The sequence below is a fragment of the Anomaloglossus baeobatrachus genome, chromosome 2 (genome assembly GCF_048569485.1).
Source record: "Anomaloglossus baeobatrachus isolate aAnoBae1 chromosome 2, aAnoBae1.hap1, whole genome shotgun sequence".
Taxonomy (NCBI): domain Eukaryota; kingdom Metazoa; phylum Chordata; class Amphibia; order Anura; family Aromobatidae; genus Anomaloglossus; species Anomaloglossus baeobatrachus.
Window position 1 is genome coordinate 48527935 of NC_134354.1, and position 23042 is coordinate 48550976.

Here is a 23042-nt window from a genome sequence, read left to right on the forward strand (position 1 = left end):
AAAGGGGGTGACTCCGAGGGAGTGCAGCCAGAACTCTCTGGCGTGAAATTATAGCCACTAGAAAGAGTACTTTCTGTGAAAAACACAACAAAGAAACCTCCCGAAGATGGCGCAAAGGGGGGTTTCCGGGAACCGGGAGGACCGGATTAAGGTCCGAGGTCTCCATAGGCCGCCGGAAGGCGGAATGATGTGGGATGCGCCCTTAAAGGAGCGCACCGGAGCCAGCCAGACGATTCGCTGCTGGCACATACTGACAGAGCCGAGACCTGTCCCTTAAAGAGGGATAGTCCTAGCTGTAGACCGGACTGTGGAAGGGACAGGAGGGTCGGCAAGGCCAAAAAAAGGTCAAAGGACACTTTGGAGCTCGAGTCATAGTGGAGATGACTTCAGGAAGGATATCAGAAGTCGCTAAGATCCAGGACTCAAGACCTACGCCGTCATTCTGAGAATCCAGAATTCTGACGGGGAAAAAACGGACCTTTTGAGAAAAGGTCTGAACGGTCCGGAAGATACGAAGGCAACCCAACGGACAGAAGGAGCAGGTCAGAGTACGAAACCTGCTTGGGTCAATCTGGAGAATGACCCGACGGCCCCCGTTACCGATCTTGCGCAGGACTCTGGACAAGAGGTAGAGGGGGAAATTCGTAAAGAGACAAAGCTGGGATCAAACATGAACCAGTGTGGCTACCGCAAAACCTGAGGGTTGTGGACCACGGTAGGACAGCTGAAATAGCCTGCCTCCTAGTTTTCACATCTAGCATGTGGACTGCGGATACGGTGGACTAGGAGTCCCTTGTCCACTGAAGTATGTTGAGCCGCCATGATTGCCAGGCGGCTGAGTGTCCCGCCTTGGAAGCTGGTGTAGGAAAACGCTGTCACGTTGTCCGACTGGACTCGAATGTGCCTAGCCGCCCACAGATGGTGAAGGCTTAGAGGGCGAGAAATACAGCCCTGATTTCCAGCACATTGATCCAGAGGGCTGATTCGGACAGAGTCCAAGCGCCCTGCGCTCCACGGTGGAGATATACTGTTCCCAAGGCGGATAGGCTAGCATCCTGGTGAGGATCACCCGGAACGGACCAGAAAAAGAGCGCCCCTGAGACAGAGTGGCCGAAGCCACCACTGAAACGAGCCCCTGGTCAGTGGCGAAGCCACCACCCCGTGGGAGGAGTGAGTTCGCTAGTACAGCGGAAAATATCCAGTCTCAGAGGACGCAGAAAAAGCTGAGGATACTCGAGGAGCCTTGGCTGACCCCAAGGGAAGCCACGAATTGGACCACTCCGATTGTCAAAACGCAGTCAACGCTGGTGTGAAACTGCGATTGACTCCTGCCGATAGGCATCTCTGATGCCAATGTTTGCTAGGGAATCTCCATGGAGTCTTGATTGATCCGGTGAAAAAAAACACACGGAACAAAACCAAGACTCAATGAGAAAACGCCACACCTGGCTATGCTTGAAAAGCTAAAGATCCAGGTCGGAGCACCGCCCTCTTCGGGGACTAGGAATAGATTTAAGCAAAAATCTCAGAACCGTTCCCAGACGGGAACCGGTACAATTACTCCATTGGCCTGCCAGAAATGCCACGGCCTGTGAGAAGGCGGCGGCCTTGGAGCAGGGAGGAGATGACAGAGAAAAACTGTTTGGCGGGTGGACAGAAGTCCATCCTGTAGCCAAGGGAGATAAAGTCTCGCCCCCAACTGAACGGAGACGTGTTAGAACCCTACGTCGCCAGTGGAGAGAGCCTGCCACCGACCAAGGAGCTTGTTGGCGTGGCTAAATAGCTCGGAGAAAGCTGACTTAGTGACAGCATCTCCTGCGGCCTTCTGAAGACGCAGCTTCGAGCTATTTGGTTCTATGGACCTAGGCTGAGCTAGAGGACGATCAGACGGAGGAACGGAAACCACCGAAACCTCAACTGATTCCTGTCCTGGACAGGTGCCCTGGTTTAGGTTTGTGGCAAGGAAGAACACTTCCCGCCAAGAGCTTCCTTAATTTCACTCAGTTGGTTCCGAGGAAACTGGTCTCACCAAGTGGGAGCCCAGCAGGGAACCTCCATAGAGGCATCTGCCTTCCAAATCCGAAGCCACAGGAGCCTGCGGATAGCGAGGAAGGGAGCCCAGATCACCGCCGTGCGGCGTCCAGCATGGCAGACCTGGTATAGGATGAAAGAACTGAAGCCTGTAAGTTCAGGCAACCGTTTTGGCAGAGTCCCTGTGGGAGGATGCATCTCCTCCAGAGAAGCAGAGAAGGTACAAAAAAAACCGCACTGCTGTAAGCTGAGGGGAACAAAGCTCCTGCCGTCCCCATACCGACTTGGCCTAAAGGACAACCGGGCGGACCGCAGAACCGTAAGTGAGGAGCCATCAGGCACTGACATAACGGCCCGGGCTGAGCCACCTGAGGTGAATGAGCCCACTACTTGACCACCGTTGGTGGACAGGGGAACTCCAGTCCTCAGAATCACGCTTCATGGGAAGCGATCAGAGCGGACCCTGGCTGGTCCCAGGGGCCTGAAAACTGGAGAGGTTAAGGAACACACGTTGTGTTCACCTAGATAAGGTAACACCGGCGGATTGAGGTCCAGTACAAAATTAATGTACCGTAGGATCCACATAGAGGTGCCGTCCGCCACTGATACATGTATCCGGGCTGAAGTCCAGATACCGGAGTGGCTACCCCTGGTGAATGAGTACACTCCTAGACCACCTCAGATGGGAGGGGGAGACAGGCAGCAGAACTCCGCTGTGGGGTCTGCAGGATTGGCTGTGGGCTTGGACGCAGCGGGCTGAAAACTGGAGTGGTGAAAGAACACACTCCTCGTCATGTTAAAAGCATACTGATGCATTTCTGCCAGCGGGGAACACTTCCCTGATCAGGCGGATGGAGGTCCAGTAAAAGAATAATGGACGTAATCCAATCATTCGCATCTGCGTCACCTACGGACGGATCGTCCGAGCCCGTGGTAGAGACATCCTCCTCGTCCAGCGAGTCAGCTCGTAATCGGAGCTGCGGGACGGGGAGGACAGGGGACCCTGCGTCTCCCTGTCAGGAGGACGGGGTCTGAGTCCAAGAGTCCCTTGTGAGCTTTGCTGAGCGAAGCAGAAAACGCCCTGAGAAGGGGGCTGCATGCTCAGCAGATGCCGGGACAGCCGACCCCTGGAGATTCCTACGGGGGTCAGCCACCGAACCGGAGCAGCTGGAGGGACCATTAATGAGCTCCCATGTATAGCCGTACGAGACTACCTGCAGGGGATAATAAAAACAGCCTGCAGTCTCGCTCTGTGACATGCTGCAGAGGTGGGGGCTCTGTCTGGAATGCTAGAATACCCAAGACAGAGGTTCAGCCTGGGGAGAATCCCGGCTGAGGCATCTTGCCACTATCCACCACATAAGAACCGTTACAGTGTGTCGGTTCAGGCATATAAGGTTACATGCAGAGCATGTAGTGTACAGCCTGGGAGCTTTGCTGCTAGAGTGAGACATGCTGCTGAGGAGGAAATTCTATGATAAAGAATTAACTCCTTCATGCCCTGAGAGTGAATAAAAGTGCACAACCAGAGGTTGTGACTTATCAGGCCGCTATTATGAGTGCCCTCCAGATTCCAAGCCTGGACCCCTAGCCAGATATTCCCTCCCTCTGCTGCAGAGCAGCCAGCGCCGTCCAGTGTACTAAGACGCTGAGAAAATGGCGCCAGAGCGAGGGGGGGGGGGCGGGGGTTAACCCAGAAGCGGGAATCGGAGGGCGAAGGAGATGTACAGGGGAGGGAATCATCTCCTCAGATAGGAGTGTCCTCCCCTGTGCAGAGCGGCCGGCGGGCGGCTCTGCAGCGTCCCCCTGCATGTCTGACATGCAGGGGAACGAAACGAAACTAGGCCGCGGCTGAAGCCGGGGCCTAGGGTTATACATGCGGCCGAGAATCAGGCAACATCGGCGCGGTTCCCAGTAAAAAACCGTGGAACCGGCCGGAAACACAGTAAAAGCAGCATTATCAAGCATCACTGTCCCCCACATTAAAAGTGCCCCACATTGCAGAAAGGACCCTCTGAATAACGTCTCTATACTTAGCTTTGAGACGCAGGGTCCAGTCCCTGGTGGGGTGGGGGTCCAGTGCTCCTTCCAGCAGGGTCCTGCACAAGGGCTGCGGATGGAGGCCGGTCTCCTGCAATAGCAGAGAGAACCGTGTTGGCTCCAACTTCAAGCCAGAGCCACTAGGGATGGTGAAGGAGCGCGGCATGAAGGGCTCCTGCCCTGATCAACCTTAACAGCACTGCCGTCAGGGGAGTGTGAAGGGACATGCCGGGAGTCCAGTGGACCCGCTTTTCTTCCAAATCTTTAGAAAGCAAAAAACTGGCTAGATCTGGCTGGCAGGGGGTGTATATGCTAGGAGGGAGGAGCTACACGTTTTTGAGTGTAGTAACTTTGTGTGTCCTCCGGGGGGCAGTAGCATACACCCATGGTCTGGGTCTCCCATAAAGGAACGATAAAGAAAGGGAGACTCGCAAGGTACTTCTTAGAGGAAGCGTCCGCTTTCCACTCTCGAAGCCACAAGATCCTGCGGATCGCGAGGGAGTTAGCGGAGGCCACTGCCGTGCGGTGAGAAGCCTCCAGGATGGCAGACATGGCGTAGGATGCAAAAGCCGAAGCTTGAGAAGTTAAGGCATCCATCTCAGGAATAGAGTCCCTGGAGAGGGAATGAATCTCCGCCAGAGAGGCAGAGATAGCCTTAAGAGCCCATACTGCCGCAAAAGACGGGGAGAAGGAGGCTCCTGCCGCCTCAAATACAGACTTGGCCAGAAGGTCAACCTGGCGGTCAGTGGGGTCCTTAAGAGAAGTGCCGTCAGCCACAGCAACGACTGTGCGGGCTGAGATTCTGGACACCGGAGGGTCCACCTTTGGGGACTGGGCCCATTCCTTAACCACCTCTGGTGGAAAAGGAAAACGGTCATCTGAACTACGCTTCAGAAAGCGTTTGTCAGGACAGGCCCTGGGCTTGTTAACAGTGGTCTGAAAGCTGGAGTGGTTAAAAAAACATACTCCTAGGTTTCTTAGGAGAGGTAAACTGGTGTACCTCTACCAGAGAGGGTTGTTCCTCTGACTCTTGTGGGTTGAGGTTCAGTACGGAGTTAATGGACGTAATCAAGTCACTAACATCCGCATCACCCTCAGACAAGTCAATGGGGTACATAGAGGCAGAGTCTGAGCCCACAGCAAGTGAATCCTCCTCGCCCTGCACCTCGGCTTGTGAATCAGAGCCGTGGGACGAGGAAGGAGAAGGGTCCGTGCGTCTCCGTTTAGGGGGACGAGGTCCTAGGACATGCTCTGAGGGCTCTGCAGAGCTCGGAGCCACAGAGACACCCTGAGAGGGAGGCTGATGCATAGACAGCAGCGTCCGGGACAGCTGCCCCATGGAGTCGGCAAACGACTTGGAAAGAGCTTGTGAAAAGGATGCTACCCAAGCCGGGGGTTCAGCTACCAGGGCCGGAGCAGCCGAGGGGGCCCCTGAGGAGGCTCCAGGCTGAGACACAACCATATTAGCACAGGCATCACAATGTGGGTATGTGCTTGGCTCTGGCAGAATTAGCTTACAAGCAGTGCATATAGCATACATGTTTGCAGCCTTGCTCCTAGTGACAGACATGCTGCTGTGGAGGAAGTTCTGCAGCCAGAATACACTCCTGTAGAATGCCTGAGAGTGTAATAAAAGTCCACAACCAGGGGTTGTGGCTTACCAGCCCTGCTCTCTGTGTGTCCTCCGGATTTCACCGCTCCCTTGTGAAGTGTCAGCCTTCCAGATAGTGCAGCTGCAGCTTCCAGCGCTTCCCAGTGTGAAACGCTGAGAAAATGGCGCTGGGGGAAGGAGGGGGGGCGTGTATAAGCCCAGGAGCGGGAAAAACAGAGGGCAGAGAGACACAGGGATGGTAGACAGGGGAGGGGACATCTCCCTAGAGAGGAGAGTCCTCCCCTCTGCTGGTCGGGCGGTGGGCGGCGCTGTATGCAAACATGCAGAGGAAGCCAAAAACGGAACTAGGCCCAAACTGAAGCCGGGGCCTAGATTTTAAAGTGCGGCCGACGAGCAGGCACCGTCGGCGCGGTTCTCATGGAAAATTCCCAGAACTGGCCGAAATTAACAGTAACGCTAAAGCACATACTGTCCCCCTAATAAAAGTACCCGGGACCCCTGAAAAAACGTCTCAATACTTAGCTTTGAGACGCAGGGCCATGTCCCTGAGTGGGGGTTAACGCTCCTTCCAGCAGGGACCAGACAGGGCTGTGGATGGAGCCGGCCTCCTGCAAGCAGAGAGGACCGTGATGGCTCCCACTTCAAACAGAGCCTCGACAGAGGATGCGAAGGAGCTCGGCATGTGAAGGCTTCAGCCTTAGTAAAATCAACCTTAACAGCACCCCGCAGAGTGGAGCGTGAAGGGACATGCCGGGAGTCCAGACTGGACCCGCTTTTCTTCCAAATCTTTAAAAAATTAAAATAAAAAATATCAGGAAATGAAAATGTGTGATCCTCCTGGAACACAAAGCGTTGAACTGGGTAGATTGTCATCCAGGGGGTGTATATAGCCCGGAGGGAGGAGCTACACATTTGAGTGTAGTGCTTTGTGTGTCCTCCGGAGGCGCTAGCTATACACCCATGGTTTGGGTCTCCCATGGAAGGAACGATAAAGAAAACAACAACTCGAACCTAATGGGTCTTAAGAAAGGAAGTGAGCCCCCTCCCGATTCCATAGTGGAATAGCACTTACAGGATAGGAGAATATTAGTTTTCAGCTCTGTGTTTCACACTTTATGCAAAAGTGTTTTACATCATGTAAATGTAAGGTCACAATCACTTCTGACTTGCCAAAGTGACATGATCGAAGTTTTGTGCCAACAGCCCCCCTGGATCTTTGGAGCAAAGGGGCAGAAGCTTTCGGTTCATGTAGAAGAAATACCTGATCTGTCAAACGGCCATTTTCTCCTCCTCCAGAGGATGCGATCTGTCCACGCTGGGGTCCGACACTTCTCACTCGTGTCATAATCGTCGGAGAATAAGTCATATTTATAAGTGGGCGCAAAATTAATTTTTCCTTCTAGAAAGCCCCGGAATACCTACGAAATGGAAAAGGGCGGGGCCCACCAAGGGAAAGGGGGAGGACGAAGGGAAAACGGGGGGGGGGGAGACGAAGGGAAAAGGGAGGGGGGACGAAGGCAAAGGGCGGTGGGACGAAGGCAAAGGGAAAGGGGGGGACGACGACAAAGGGAAAGGGGGGGGACGACGACAAAGGGAAAGGGGGGGACGACGACAAAGGGAAAGGGGGGGGGCGACGACAAAGGGAAAGGGGGGGGGAGAAAAAAAAATAGTCACAAGTCACGATTAAAGTAAATATTGGAGTGAAATATAAATAAAAAAAAAAAAAAAAGAAAGCAAAATGGCAGAGGACAGAATAAACATTTGGAAATCCTACCATGTCCTTTTTTTTTTGAGGACATTACTTATGAGAAAGACAAATAGAGAACCATTATGCATAGTATTCATAGTATACATCCTTAAAGGGGTTGTTCAATTAAAACAAGTTACTGCCTATCCATGGGATAGGTGATAACTTGCTGATCTGTGGGGGTCCACGCTACCACTGCGAGCTGCACAGATCGACAGGTGTCCCGGCGAGGAACCTTCATCTGTTACAAAGTGGAGCGGCAGGTCAGACACCCGACTGTCACTCCACTCACTCTATATGGGGCTCCTGATGTAAAATCAAGCGATCACAGCACTCTGCAGCCCCTTTGGGAAGGACTGGAGCGGCGGTTGAGCAAGTGCACTACGCTCCATACTAATGGGGGATTATCGGGTATGGGTCCCAGCAAAATTGACCCCTACTGATCAACAAGTTATCACCTATCCTGAGAATAGGCGATTTGTAAAAAGGTTGTCAAGAAAGAACAAGTTATCAGTGTGCATGACGGGGAAGGGCCCAACCTACGAGGTATCAAATCCTTAATTTCCATTTAAAGTGGTTCTCTCCTCTCCATGTACTGTAATAGGACATCATAGGCTAAGGAAGGGGATCCTGGCCACAGTACTGACTACTGCTCGAAGGATTTGTCCAACTAAGTATTTCATGTGAAAGGCCACCATTTAAGATTCCATCCCGCTGAGGTTTCAGATGCTGGACCCGAGAGGACAAAATCTCTTTAGTCGTTCTGTAATCCGCACGCACATTTTGGTCCCAAATGATTAACACTAGAGCCTTGTATTACTGAAAGGGAGCGCTGGGATAATATGCACCAAATTCATAAGAAGTTGCAGACCCGTGTAACCCTGATGCACGGCCGTACCTGTCCACCATTCTTCTGGTTGATCAGCTGATCTCCCACTATGAGAGATTCCCAGCTCTGATTCCTGATCAGATCTTTGACTTCTTCGTTAGCCAAGTCAATGCGATAATTAAAATCTCCACACCAGAAGACGTAGTCGTGAGAAAACAGCATCCTGCCCTGGTGGGAACCACAAGAAAGCACCGATCAGGCCCAACATATTCTGCCGTAAGGAATAGACCTCCAGAAGAGGGAGGTAGCCATGCTGCCCTCTTACCATGGGGAAGCTAAGCTTTCGGGCGATTTCATGATAATCCTCGTTCCGCTCTTTTACTTGGGACTGCCCAGCAGCAAAGTGACTGCAGACAAAGCACAGGCTGGTGGTGTGGAACAGCATCCTGATGGCCACCGCGCCTTTGTTCCCGGTGGCTCCCCCCATGCCGGTCTTCACCGTGTCTACGGCCACATCCCTGGAATAGAAAGACATAACACTCAGTAATGAAGGAATGGGAATCTACTGACTGGTGTGCGGCCAAAAATGGCGACTGACCTGATAAAGGGGGCATGCTGAGGTCTGATGAATACGAAGAGACAGACGCCGACCAGCTGCTCCGAGGCCAGGAGAACGTACTTATTATCCCGGGAGATGGTCTTCTGAAGCTCTGCAGCCCACAGCTTCTGGTTGGTTGTGCTGTAGAGACAGATATATCGTTAGTGGACAGACGTGCCTATACATTGTCATAAGAGAACCCAAAGCTGGATTCCTGGGGAGAAGAAGTGAGATTGCCGGCCCAGTGTGGAACGAGGGTTGCGATCACTGGCCCTGGGGATGTGAGGGAGAGAGTTAGCGATTGCTGGTTCCGAGGACGAAGGGGTATTCCTATCTCCAAAATCTTATCCCCTTATGTAGTAGGAGTAATAATAATTAAAAAAAATATATATATATAAATAATAATAATAATAAATAATAATAATAATAATAATAATAATAATAATAATAATAATAATAATAATAATAATTATTATTATTATTATTAATAATAATAAATAATAGCAAATGCTTTCAATTAGAAAAAGTACAGCTCTCCTGATATAGCGATATCTTTTACCTCATGTGCAGGGCATTGCAATAGCTTAGGTGTCCATTGGTACGACCACCAGCAAGTATATATCATTATAGAAGTGGTCGCAACCATGGATACCTAAGCTACTGCAATGCTCTGCACATGAGGTAAGAGACACCGCTAATCTAGAGGACATACTGCATTACTAATTGAAGGTAATTGCTATTATTCCGGCTACATATTTGGATAGGATCTTAGAGACTGGATAACCCTTTAAGGAGTGGATTGATTTGAAGCAACTGGTCCTGGGGTGGATGGCGGTGATTAGTGAACCAGTGGGGGGAGGGATGGATGGGGCTGAAGCATTGGGTATCAATTGCCCTTGGGGGGGAACAGGGAAATGAAGGGTTGGTGATTGCTGGCCCTGGATTGTGAGGAAGAGATTTGCCAATTGTAATTGTTGGCCCAAGGAGGAAAGGTATTGGCAGTAACTAGTCTTGGGGAGTGGGTAGATTCGCAATAACTGGTCCTGGGGTGGATTGGGGCGATTACTAGCCCTGGTTGAAGTGTGGGTAATTGCTAGCCCTGTGTGGGGCGAGGGCAGGGAAAGGAAGGGTGGGTAATCGCTGGCCCCAGGGGTCCTCCAATCAGAAAGGTATCACCCTTCTTTAAATAGAGGAGACTTAATAGCGGTCTACAAATATCTGAATGGTAGTCACAGAGAAAAGGGGAATTACCCTATTCTCATTAGCACAAGGAAGTACAAGAAGAAATGGGATGAAACTAAAAGGAAGGAGATTCAGATTAGACATTAGTAAAGACTTTGACAGTGTGGGTAGTCAGGGAGTGGAACAGGCGACCATGGGAGGTAGTGAGGGCAGTCAGGGAGTGGAACAGGCGACCATGGGAGGTAGTGAGGGCAGTCAGGGAGTGGAACAGGCGACCATGGGAGGTAGTGAGGGCAGTCAGGGAGTGGAACAGGCGACCATGGGAGGTAGTGAGGGCAGTCAGGGAGTGGAACAGGCGACCATGGGAGGTAGTGAGGGCAGTCAGGGAGTGGAACAGGCGACCATGGGAGGTAGTGAGGGAAGTCAGGGAGTGGAACAGGCGACCATGGGAGGTAGTGAGGGCAGTCAGGGAGTGGAACAGGCGACCATGGGAGGTAGTGAGGGCAGTCGGAGTGGAACAGGCGACCATGGGAGGTAGTGAGGGCAGTCAGGGAGTGGAACAGGCGACCATGGGAGGTAGTGTGGGCAGTCAGGGAGTGGAACAGGCGACCATGGGAGGTAGTGAGGGCAGTCGGAGTGGAACAGGCGACCATGGGAGGTAGTGAGGGCAGTCAGGGAGTGGATCAGGCGACCATGGTAGGTAGTGAGGGCAGTCAGGGAGTGGAACAGGAGACCACGGGAAGTGGTGAGGGTAGCCAGAGAGTGGAACAGGTGACCACGGGAGGTACGGAGGGCAGTCAGGGAGTGGATCAGTCGACCACGGGAGGTGGTTAGTTCTCCATCAATGGAAATCTTCAAGTGGAAGCTGGATAAATCTATAGCTAGGACAATTTAGGAAACCTGCACTCGCAGGGGGTTGGACCAGATGGCCCTTTAGGTCCCTTCCAACCCTACCATTCTATGAAATAGGTGAGTAGTGTCGATCTTGTTGGAACCCATTTAAATCGGTTCCTATAAATCATTTCATAACACTCCAATACTGGGCTTAAAAGAAAAGAAGAGTGGCTTATCAGACTTTTCTGGATCAAGTGTGATGAAACCAACTTCACTCTTCTGCACAATTCCACACATTTTATAAGAATTGTATAAGACGTACAGGGTTTGGCCTCACCTGGCATTGACGATGTTCCCTGCGTTCAGTTCCACCATCTCCTCAAACCCGATGGCGAATATATCGGTCGGTTTGCTTCTTCTATCTGAATGTGTAAGGAACAGAAAAGCCGTCATTATAATGAGAGGAGGCCTATACAGACTGGGTACAGACCGGCTTTTTGACTTTGCAAAATGTGACATCACCCCAAAAAAAAAAAAAAAGAAGAAGAGCGAATAAATGGGACTGACTTAGTTTTGATCACATTCTCCGACATTGGTGGACCCACAGATCACCAGAATGGAGGGGATGAAGGACTAATAGGAGGTGGCCATACACTTAGATCAGTGGTACCAGCTTCCAATCTAATGGGAAAAGTGGAGTCCCGGCTTTTACTAAAGACCCTTGCTAGAGCGGGTCTGGTGCCTTAGAGGGGCCGCTCCAAAAAACCCCAACCAAGCCCTCTTTGTTTAGTATAGGTGTATAAATTACTGGATAATCCTTAATCTCACTGGTCGATTGCTTTTCTTGTATTTCGATCGTTGCTGTAAAATAACTTCTCTCCACAAGTGCCGATCAAGCACTGATGAACAGCGCAAAGAGCTGCAGTGTAAAGCATGGTGGCAGAATTAAAGCAACAGGAAGTTAGACACACTTTTCCTTTACAGCTTATTCTATTGTAAAGCTCAGGATCAGGCCCCAATATAAAGCTCATTGGCATCCACTATACTTTGGATTTTTTTTTGGACAGGCATCGTTAGAGATCAGACTAAGTCCTGATGTGAGGAGCAAAGTGGCTAAAAAACAAGGTACAAAGTTGTATAAAACAGCACAGGTTCCAGCAGTCATAAGGGGCGACTCCGGGGAAACCCCACAAAAAATGCTTTCATCAATACAAACATTTGGGCTTGGACATCCCCGGCTTCTACAGCACTACAAACCCCATGAGGGAAGAGATCTGATGGGGCAGAACACACAGACGCAGAGGAGTCATCAGAAGGCATCTTCTCCCCTCTGACCTGACGAGAACACGTGTACTACGTAGCTTGTATGTGTATAGGAAATCGAGTGAGTGATGAACGTGTATATCCAGATTCATATGCTCATATTAATTCATAGTAATGTCAGGAATCCATCACATGTGGCTGTCAGATTGGGATCTGTATGGGTGATAACTGGGGTGACCTCCGTTACCTTGGATGACCTCCGTTACCTTGGAACTCCTGGATCCCGGCAATCTTCGGTGCGTCCAGCAGCCAGTCCGTCAGCGTCTGATTCTTAAACGCGATGCTCCTGAACTGCTTCCCGCCATTGACATTCCAGGTCCCGGTGCAGATCCGGATCTTTCTCGGCTTGGCGTACCTGTAATAGTTCTCACACATACTCCGTAATACTCTCGGGGAGGCTGCAAGGAATAAGGCAAAGTGGTGTTTCAATAGAAAGTGTTATAAGTTAAGACACTGGAATTGTCAAGTATTACAACCCCCCTCCCCTACACACACCACATCAATGGAGGGGGATACAAGTGATCACTAAGGCCGTGACCACCAAGGTTTCTATTCAATGCCCTGAATTTGTAAGGACTCAAGAAAACTTATTTAACAAGTGACATTTTGGGGAAACCCGATGATCACAATTGACAGTTTAAAGAACCGTACCTGATTGTAACATGAGCTCAGATACTGAGCGGCAGCAGGAGGGAAGAAGACAGCCGGTTAATAGCAGAACAGGATGGGGGAAAAAAAGACAAAAATATCCACAAAAATTAGAATTTCATGATTTAATATCTGAAATGAAGCACAGGTCTGCAACCGAAGCTCCAGCACCTCCTCTAATGTGAGAGTCTCCCGTGCGCTGCAGGAGAAGAGACAACCACTGCTGTCTCCAGAAAGATCACACCTGGAAAGAGGTCACTTCTTAGCTCCTGAGATTTGGAAAGGACTCGTACTACAGATATATGGATTCTCTAGATCCACTTACGTCCGCATTAGGAGGAGAGCGATCCCAATGAGGTTGGGCTTCCACATACATGACGGGTCGTGTGGATGCAAAGTCAACGCTGACGCTCATCTCCTAATGCAAAATATACATACACTACTCACATAAATTTCGGGATATTTGTCTTTCGGGTGAAATTTCAGGATGATCCTAATACCCTCTAACCTTTTTGGGTGAACTTAATGTGACCTGCTCTTTGGATGCTCATGTCCAACGTTTCATGACTTTTTGTACAACTTGCTCACAAGGAGCTTAATGACAAAATTCACAACAGGTGTTTGATCCATGAGTCGCCCAATAAATTTTGGGATTTAATTACAATTGGTATTAAAAACAGTCCTCCTCATCATGGTGTTCACATTTTGACATCAGTAAAACAAGACGACGCTTAAGAATTGATCAGCAGCACCGCGCCATTGTGAGGCTTCAAGCGGGATGTTCTCAGACGGAAGTGGCCACTGAGCTTAGAGCGTCACAGAGTGTTACCAGCATATTGTACAGAGATACAGAGAGACTGAAAGAGTCACAGAAAGGCAGAGAAGTGGATGTCCTTTGGCCACATCCCAAACGCATGACCACTTCATTGTCAACAAAGCCATTTAGAACCAGATGATGAATGCCACACAAATACAGGCACACTTACGGTGGTGTTAGTGTGGGCCAGTGTGTCTAGTCAGTACAGAACGGCCCTACACTGTGTGAATGGTGCAGTGACAGCCCCGACTACTGGAATAACATTATTTAGTCATTGTACCTCTGTATGAACAACACCGGCCTAATGTCATCTTCACGGATGACAATGCTCCAGCCCATCGAGGTCACATTATTAGGGAATGGCTGCTGGAGACTGGGGGACCTCACATTGAGCGGCCTGAGCTTTGTCCAGACCTGAATCCCATAGGAAACCTATGAGATCAGCTGAGTTGCCATGTTGAGGCTGTAACTCTGTACCCCAGAACCTCAAATGACTTGAGGGCCACAATCCAAGAAGAGTGGGACGCCATGCCTCTGCAGACAATAACTCCACTTGTGCCCAGCAGGAGACTTTGTTGTCACCTGTAATTGACACTCAAGGCCACAAGACAAGATATTGACACACTGACATTTTGGGGTGGTATATCCACTGCTGTTGGCTTTAGATTCAATAAATAGTTTGAGATGAGGATATCACCATTGCTGCTTCTACTTAAATGCCAGACTCATGATAAAATATCACTGTAGCACACTAGGCTAATAAGAATTGTGCAGGAAAATACAGAGGAACCCTCTCACAGAGATCAATACTGTTCAATGACATCATGGTCAGCTACTTAAGCGGGTTTTACAGGAATATTCCAGTCTCAAAGTGATGGTCCGACCAGTCCTTCCATGGCCAGCGGCGCCCGCAGTCCTTCCACGCCCAGCGGCGCCCGCAGTCCTTCCACGCCCAGCGGCGCCCGGTCCCGCAGTCCTTCCACGCCCAGCGGCGCCCGGTCCCGCAGTCCTTCCACGCCCAGCGGCGCCCGGTCCCGCAGTCCTTCCACGCCCAGCGGCGCCCGGTCCCGCAGTCCTTCCACGCCCAGCGGCGCCCGGTCCCGCAGTCCTTCCACGCCCAGCGGCGCCCGGTCCCGCAGTCCTTCCACGCCCAGCGGCGCCCGGTCCCGCAGTCCTTCCACGCCCAGCGGCGCCCGGTCCCGCAGTCCTTCCACGCCCAGCGGCGCCCGGTCCCGCAGTCCTTCCACGCCCAGCGGCGCCCGGTCCCGCAGTCCTTCCACGCCCAGCGGCGCCCGGTCCCGCAGTCCTTCCACGCCCAGTGGCGTCCGGTCACCTGCTGTTCAGGTGAACTACAGTGCAGCAGCCAAGAGCATGTTCAGGTACAAAATGTAGACGGTATTCACATAGAATTACCTTGTGACAATTCTAGTCTGAGTTTTGCTTTCATCATACTCACCATGAAGACTTCCAGTGGTCAGAAGAGCCCGCGCTTTATCAGCCAGGTCACTGTTTAAGGTGTTTCCCAGCAGCAGTACATCGATTGCTTCTTGTTTCGAGCCATCAAAAAAATTGTTCTGTATCGTCCTAGTCACCGACCGCGCACCGTCCTTCAACTTTCCACCCTGCAAAGATGAATAGGTTAATAAAGGAGACTGGTTTTCTTGGCAAAAAAAAAAAAAAATTAGGGTATTTTTTTTATTTTAACCCTTGAACAGGTCTCATCAAGTTTAAAAGGTTTAGTCTACGTGATCAATAAGGCATCTTGTACGTGCAAGTTAGGGATCAGTGGAAGTCCAGAAACGCACGAGCATAAACATCTTATGGTACGGCCTACTCAAAAGGGAACCTGCCAGGAGCTATAGGGTCACTAGATTAATATTGCTAGGTAGAGGAATAAAAGACAACTTCACACAGACCTTCCTGGTCACAAATGGATAGGTAGGGAATAATCTGCGGGATCAAGGAACTAGTCATACATTGTCCTACCCTCATGGACTTGAGTTATGCCTCATTAGCGGCAGACAGACGGAAAGAGCCCCTGTGCAGGAACACTATATGGGCCCTCTGCAGGCCAATAATGCGGCAAAATTCCCAATTCCAGCTGCTTTTGAGATTGAAGTGGGCCCCCTAAGCTCTCGGGCCCCTGTGCGGCTATATGTTATATGTCCACCCCTGCTGATTGTACTACACAATCAAGTACATGGGTATGGGACTTGGTGAAGAATAATGCAAAGGAGTGGTGCGGGGAACCGGTTGGCCCCCTGGGGCACACTAACAGCCTAAAGTGTTTAGCTTTAGTTTTTAAAGTATTTAGCCCAAAAAAATATTGCAATTACATGTTCATTTCCTTTGTGTGTATTGGAACCAAACAAAAAAGGCAAAAAATTGACATATCATACAAAACTCCCAAAACCGGACCGGACAAAATTGTTGCCCCCCCTCACCTTAATACTTGGTCGCACACCTTTTGGAATACATAACTGAAATCATTCGCTTCCTATAACTGTCCACAAGCCTCTTGCTACCCTCTCCTGGAATTTTGGACTCTTCTTTATAAACTGTTCCAGGTCTCTCATATTTGAAGGAGTCTTCTTCTCTCAACAGCAATTTTAAGATCTCTCCACAGGTGTCAATGGGATTTAGATCTGGACTCATTGCTGCCACCTCAGAACGCTCCAGCGCTTTGTTTCCATCCACTTCTAGGGCTTCCTGAAGTATGTTTAGGGTCAGTGTCCTGCTGGAAAACCCCTGACCTAGGACACAAACGCAGCTTTCCGACACTGGTAATCTTTAGATTTCATGAGGTATTCCACACAGTCAAGGCACAAAGTGCCAGAGGCAGCAAAAAAAAAAAAAAAAATCTGAGCTGCCACTATATCAGACTGTAGGTCCAGTGTTCTTTTTCTCATTTTGCTTTTGGTAAACAGTAGAATGATGTGCTTTACCAAAAAAACTCTAACTTGGTCTAATCAGTCCATAAGACGCTTTCCCAGACGGATTTTGGCTTACTCAAGTACATATTGGCAAATGGCAGTCTAGGTTTTTTATCCATCTGTGTCAACAGTGGGGTCCTCCTGAGTCTCCTTCATAGCATTTTATTTAATGCAAATGTGCATGGATAGCGCTTGCTGACACTGATGCCCCCTGAGCAGACAGCTTTTATTTCTTTGGAACTTCATTGAGGTTGCTTATCCACCATCTGGACGATCCTGAGTTGCAACCTTTCATCAATTTTTCTCTGCTGTCCATATCCAGGGAGATTAGTTCCAGTGCCATGGGTTGTAAACTTCTTGGTTATGTTGTGCACCATGGATAAAGGAACATCAAGATCTCTGGAGATGGATTTGGAACCTTAAGATTGTTGATCTTTTTCAACAATATTGGTTCTCAAGTCCTCAGACAGTTCTCTTCTCTTTGTGTTCTCCATGCTTAGGCTGGTTTCACATCAGCATTCTCCTGCCGCACTCGTAGATCCGGCACAAGGACAGTACAGTACATTAAAGTTGACTGGCAAGCTCCGGGCACATGCGCTCATGTGACCGGAGCATGTGACAGCATGTGACCAGGGCTTGCCGCACTGTCTGTGAACTGTATTGTACTGTATTGCCCTTATGCCAGATCCGGCAGTGCGGCAGAATACCGTTGATGTGTTTGTGCCCTTAGGGCGGCTTTGCACATTGCGACATCGCAAGCCGATGCTGCGATGTCGCACGCGATAGTCCCCGCCCCCGTCGCAGGTACAATATCGTGTGATAGCTGGCGTAGCGAAAAAAGAGAATTTTGTTACTTACCGTAAATTCTTTTTCTTATAGTTCCGACATGGGAGACCCAGACCATGGGTGTATAGCTTCTGCCTCTGGAGGACACACAAAGTACTACACTCAAACGTGTAGCTCCTCCCTCCTAGCATATACACCCCCTGGTAGCCAGTCCTAGCCAGTTTAGTGCAAAAGCTGAAGGAGGACATCCACCCACAAGTAGAGACAGAGCAAAACCCGGAACAACCGGAACCTCTGTCTACAACAACAGCCGGTGATCACACACGGAACAAGAAACCTGCCAACAGGCAACAGGGAGGGTGCTGGGTCTCCCATGTCGGAACTATAAGAAAAAGAATTTACGGTAAGCAACAAAATTCTCTTTTTCTTCATCGTTCCTTATGGGAGACCCAGACCATGGGACGTTCTAAAGCAGTCCATGGGTGGGAATAAACAGAAAAACTGAGAAGTAGGCGAAACCTAACTTCACAAATGGGCGACAGCCGCCTGAAGGATGCGTCTGCCCAAGCTCGCATCTGCCGAAGCAAGAGCATGCACTTGGTAGTGCTTCGAAAAGGTATGCAGACTAGTCCAAGTGGCAGTCTGACAGACCTGCTGAGCCGTAGCCTGGGCCTGAAAGCCTAAGAGGCACCGACAGCTCTGGTCAAGTGTGCCTTGATCCCCGGCGGGAGAGGCACTTGAGTACACTGGTAGGTAACGGAAATGGCCGACCTAAACCAACGAGCCAGGGTCGGCTTAAAGCCGAAAGGCCCTTACGCTGACCAGCGGTCAGCACAAAAGAGAGGTGCACCGCCTAAGAACAGCGGTGCGAGACACAAAGATCCGGAGCGCCCGCACCAGATCCAGAGTATGCAACGCCCTTTCAAAGCGATGAACAGGAGCCGGACAAAAGGAAGGCAGGGAAAATGCCCCGGTTAAGGTGGAAACAGTAACCACCTTAGGGAGAAAGTCCGGAGTCGGACGGAGAACCACCTTGTCTTGATGAAGGGAGGACTCCGAAGAGAGTGCAGCCAAAACAGAGACCCTCTTGAGGGAAGTTATGGCCACTAGAAAGACCACTTTCTGTGAAAGACTAAACAAAGAAACCTCCCTAAGAGGCTCAAAGGGGGGTTTCCGGAAGCCGTGAGGACCGAATTAAGGTCCCAGGGCTCCAAGGGCCGCCGGTAAGGCGGAATGATGTGAGATGCGCCCTGCATGAAGGAGCGCACCTGGGCCAGCCGGGCGATACGCCGCTGGCACAACACTGACAGAGCCGAGACCTGTCCCTTAAGGGAATTGAGGGATAGTCCTAGCTGCAGACCGGACTGTAGAAGGGACAGGAGGGTCGGCAAGGCCAAAGGATACTTCCGAGCTCGAGTCATAGTGGAGACGACTTCAGGAGGGATACCAGAAGTCGTCAAGATCCATGACTCAAACGCGACGCCGTCAATCTGAGAGCCGCAGGTTCTGGCGGAAGGACGGAACTCGTGAGAGAAGGTCTGGACAGTCCGGGAGATGCTATGGCACCTCTACGGACAGACGGAGCAGGTCAGGGTACCAAGCTTGCCTGGGTCAGTCTGGAGTAATGAGAATGACCCGACGGCCCTCCTTTCTGATCTTGCGCAGGACTCTGGGCAAGAACTAGAGGGTGAAACACGTAAGACAGACGAAGCTGGGACCAAACTTGAACCAGTGCGTCTGCCGCAAAAAACCTGAGGATCGTGGAGCCACGGTTTGACGGCTGAGACAATCTGCCTCCCAGTTTTCCACGTCTGGGATGTGGGCTGTGGATATGGTGGACTAGGAGTCCTCCGTCCACTGAAGAATGCGATGAACCTCCAACATTGCCAGGCGGCTGAGTGTCCCGCCCTGGAGGTTGATGTAGGCAAACGCTGTAGCGTTGTCTGACTGGACTCGAATGTGCCTGGCCGCCAACAGATGGGGAGAGGCTTAGAGAGCTAGAAACACAGCTCTGATTTCCAGCACATTGATCCAGAGGGCTGATTCGGACTGAGTCCAAGTGCCCTGCGCTCTATGGTGGAGATATACTGCTCCCCAGTCGGATAGACTAGCATCTTGGTGAGGATCACCAGGGACGGAGCCAGGAAGGAGCGTCCCTGAGACAGAGGGAACGAAGCCACCACTAAAACGAGCCCCTGGTCTGTGGCGAAGCCACCGCCCCGTGGAAGGAGGAAGTCCGCTTGTTCCAACAGCGGAAAATATCCAGCCGCAGAGGACGCAGATGGAACTGGGCAAGGGAATCGCTTCCATTGACACCACCATCTAATCCAGCACCTGTATTAGGTGTCTGATGGAACAACGTCGACCGCCAGCGGAGGGACTGCTGTTTGACTAAGGGCAGCTTCACAAGTGCCGACAGAGTCTCGAATTGCGTCCCTGAGTATGTGAACTTCTGAGTCGAAGTCAGAGTGGACTTGAACAGAATGACAAACCACCCGAATTGGTTAGAGTGGCGAGAGTAAGCGAGGCACTCCGCTAACAGTCTGCACTGGATGAAGCCCAGACTAGAAGGCTGTCCAGGACAAAAGGATCACTGCCAACGCCTAGAGGTGCAGGACCGCAATCACAGCTGCCCCGACCTTGAGAATACTCGAGGGGCCGTGGCTAACCCCAAGGGAAGAGCCACGAATTGGACCATTCTGATTGCAAAACGTAGCAAACGCTGGTGTGAAACTGCGATTGGCACATGCAGATAGGCATCCCTGATGTCGATGGATGCTAGGGAGCCTCCTTGGGTCATTGATTGATCGCAGAGACTCTATGCGAAACTGCCACACCTGAACATGCTTGAGAAGCTTGAGATCCAGGTCGGAAGGCACCGCCCTCCTCGGGTACTAGGAATAGATTTAAGCAGAAATCTCAGAACCGTTCCCAGTCGGGAACCGGTACAATTACTCCAGTGGCCTGCAAGAATGCCACAGCCTGTGAGAAGGCGGCGGCCTTGGAGCAGGGGGGAGTTGACAGAAAAAATCTGTTTGGCGGGCTGGATAGAATTCTATCCTGTAGTCGTGGGAGATGGTATCTCGCACCCACTGATCGGAGACGTGTTAAAACCATACGTCGCCAAAGTGGGAGAGCCTGCCACCGACCAAGGACGTTGCTGGCGTGGCCAGATAGCCAGGAGGAGGCTGACTTAGTGGCAGCATCTCCTGCGGTCTTCTCGTGCGCCATTTGGGTTTACGATCCTTGGCTGAGCCAGTGGGCGAGGTCGAGGGCTAAGAGAACGATCAGATGGAGGAACAAAAAGAACGAAACCTCGACTGATTCCTGCCCTGGACACGTTTCCTGGTTTAGGTTTGTGGCATGGAAGAGACTCTTCCCGCCAAGAGCTTCCTTAATAATTTCATCCAGTTGTTCCCGAATAGTCTGGTCCCAGCAAAAGGGAGCCCAGCAAGGAACTTCTTTAGAAGCATCTGCCTTCCACTCTCGAAGCCACAGGAGCCTGCGGATAGCGAGGAAATTAGCCGAGGCCACCGCAGTGCGGTGAGAGTCTCCAGCATGGCAGACATGGCATAGGATGAAAAGACTGAAGTCTGGAAGTTAAGGCAACCATTTCGGGCAAAGAGTCCCTGTGAGGGAATGCATCTCCCTAGAGAAGCAGAGATGGCTTTGAAAGCTGCACTGCTGCAAAGCTGGGGAGAACGAGGCCCCTGCCGCCTCCATACAGATTTGGCCAGAAGGACAACCTAGCGGACAGCAAAGCCGTAAGTGAGGAGCCATCAACCACTGATACAACGTCCGGGCTGAGAGTCTAAACACCGGAGGGACCACCTTTGGTGAATGAGCCCACTCCTTGACCACCTCTGGTGGAAGGGGAAAACTGTCATCAGAACCACGCTTTGGGAAGAGTTTGCCAGAGCAGACCCTGGGCTTGGTCACAGTGGCCTGAAAACTGGAGTGGTTAAGGAACACACTCCTTGTTCTCTTAGGCAAGGTAAACTGGTGCCTTTTTGCCAGAGAGGGTTGCTCCTCTGATACTGGCGGATTGAGGTCCAGTACAGAATTAATGTACAGGGGGAACCTTAGAGAGGTACAGTCAGCCATGGATACAACTATCCGGGCTGAAATACTAGACACCGGTGGGACCACCCTTGGTGAATGAGCCCACTCCTTGACCACCTCTGGTGGAAGGGGGAAACAGTCATCAGAACCACGCTTTGGGAGCGTCTGTCAGGACAGGCTCTGGGCTTGGTCACAGTGGGCTGAAAACTGGAGTGGTTAAGGAACACACTCCTTGTTCTCTTAAGGTATACTGATGCCTTTCTGCCAGAGGGGGATACTCCCCTGATACAGGCGGATTGAGGTCCAGTACAAATATAATGGACGCAATCAAATCATTAGCATCTGCATCACCTTCGGACAGATCAATGGTACATTAAGTAGCGTCCGAGCCCCCAGTAAAGACATCCTCCTCGTCCAGTGAGTCAGCTCGTGAATCAGAGCTGCGGGACGGGGAAGGACAGGGGACCCTGCGTCTCCATTTTAACAGGACGGGGTCTGAGATGAAGAGTCCTCTGAGAGCTTTGCTGAGCGAGCCGTAGCAGCCGAAGCGCCCTGAGAAGGGGGCTAATGCATGCTCAGCACCACCGGAGCAGCTGGAGGGACCACTGACGAGCCTCCAGGCTGAGGGACCACTGTGTTTATGTGCTCAGTACAGGCAGTACGAGTCCACATGCAGTGCGTATGAAGAACAGCCTTGCAGCCTTGCTCTGATGTGAGACATGCTGCAGAAGTGGGGGCTCTGTGAGGGAATACATCTCCAGAATGACCCCCAGCAGAGTATATAAACAGAGAATATAAGCCGCTGCACAACTGGAGGTTGTGACTTGCCAGACCGTTTAACATACATTTCTGTGCCCTCCAGTCCCCCAGCCCAGGCCCCCATTTGTCACAATGTGGTATCTCTGTGCCTATGCAGACATTGAGAACGCTGAGAAAATGGCGACCGGAGCAAGGAGAGGGGGCGGGGCCTACTCTGAGAGCGGACAATGAGGTATACAGGGGAGGGAATCTTTCCTCAGTGAGGAGTGTCCCTTCCCTGTGCTGAACAGCCGCTGGGCGGAGCCACACTATCCCTCTGCATGACTGACATGCAGGGGGAGTGAAACCGAAACTAGGCCTCAGGCGAAGCCGGGGCCTAGATTTAAACATGCGGCCAGCGTGCAGGCACCATCGGCGCGGTTCTCCAGTGAAAACTGGAGAACCGGCCGGAAATGTTACCACAGACATAACACACTCCCCCCAATAAATAAAGTACAAGGGACCCCTGGAAAGACCACTTTCTGTGGTAAAAACGTCTCAATACTTAGCTTGAGACGCAGGTGCCAGGTCCCTGGGGGGGGGGGTTAAACGCTCCGTCCGACAGGATCCTGAACAGGGCTGCGGATGGAGACCGGTCTCCTGCAAAGCAGTGAGAACCGAGATGGCTCCCACTTCAAGCCAGAGCCCCAGGGGATGGTGAAGGAGCGCGGCATGTGAAGGCTCCAGCCTTGTAAAGTCAACCTTAACAGCACCGCCGACACAGTGGGGTGAGAAGGGACATGCCGGGAGTCCAGATTGGACCCGCTTTTCTTCCAAATCTTTGAAATCCAAAAAATCAAAA

The 23042-nt window shown here is 51.2% G+C and overlaps 1 protein-coding gene across 8 annotated transcripts in view; it reads right to left on the reverse strand.

The window, feature by feature from the left end:
• Window positions 1–23042, reverse strand: part of SYNJ1 (synaptojanin 1) — a 191692-nt gene that overhangs the window by 83014 nt on the left and 85636 nt on the right. For 5 of the 8 annotated variants that reach the window (XM_075335050.1, XM_075335049.1, XM_075335046.1 and 2 more), the window contains exons 12-19: window positions 15118–15283; window positions 12848–12871; window positions 12403–12594; window positions 11211–11295; window positions 8858–8998; window positions 8585–8777; window positions 8329–8487; window positions 6945–7101 (exon numbers count right to left, since the gene is read on the reverse strand). In XM_075335050.1, coding sequence (XP_075191165.1) covers window positions 6945–7101; window positions 8329–8487; window positions 8585–8777; window positions 8858–8998; window positions 11211–11295; window positions 12403–12594; window positions 12848–12871; window positions 15118–15283 — 1117 coding nt within the window. The remainder of the gene's footprint in view (window positions 1–6944; window positions 7102–8328; window positions 8488–8584; window positions 8778–8857; window positions 8999–11210; window positions 11296–12402; window positions 12595–12847; window positions 12872–15117; window positions 15284–23042) is intronic. The other 3 variants (XM_075335051.1, XM_075335048.1, XM_075335047.1) reach the window with 2 other exon arrangements.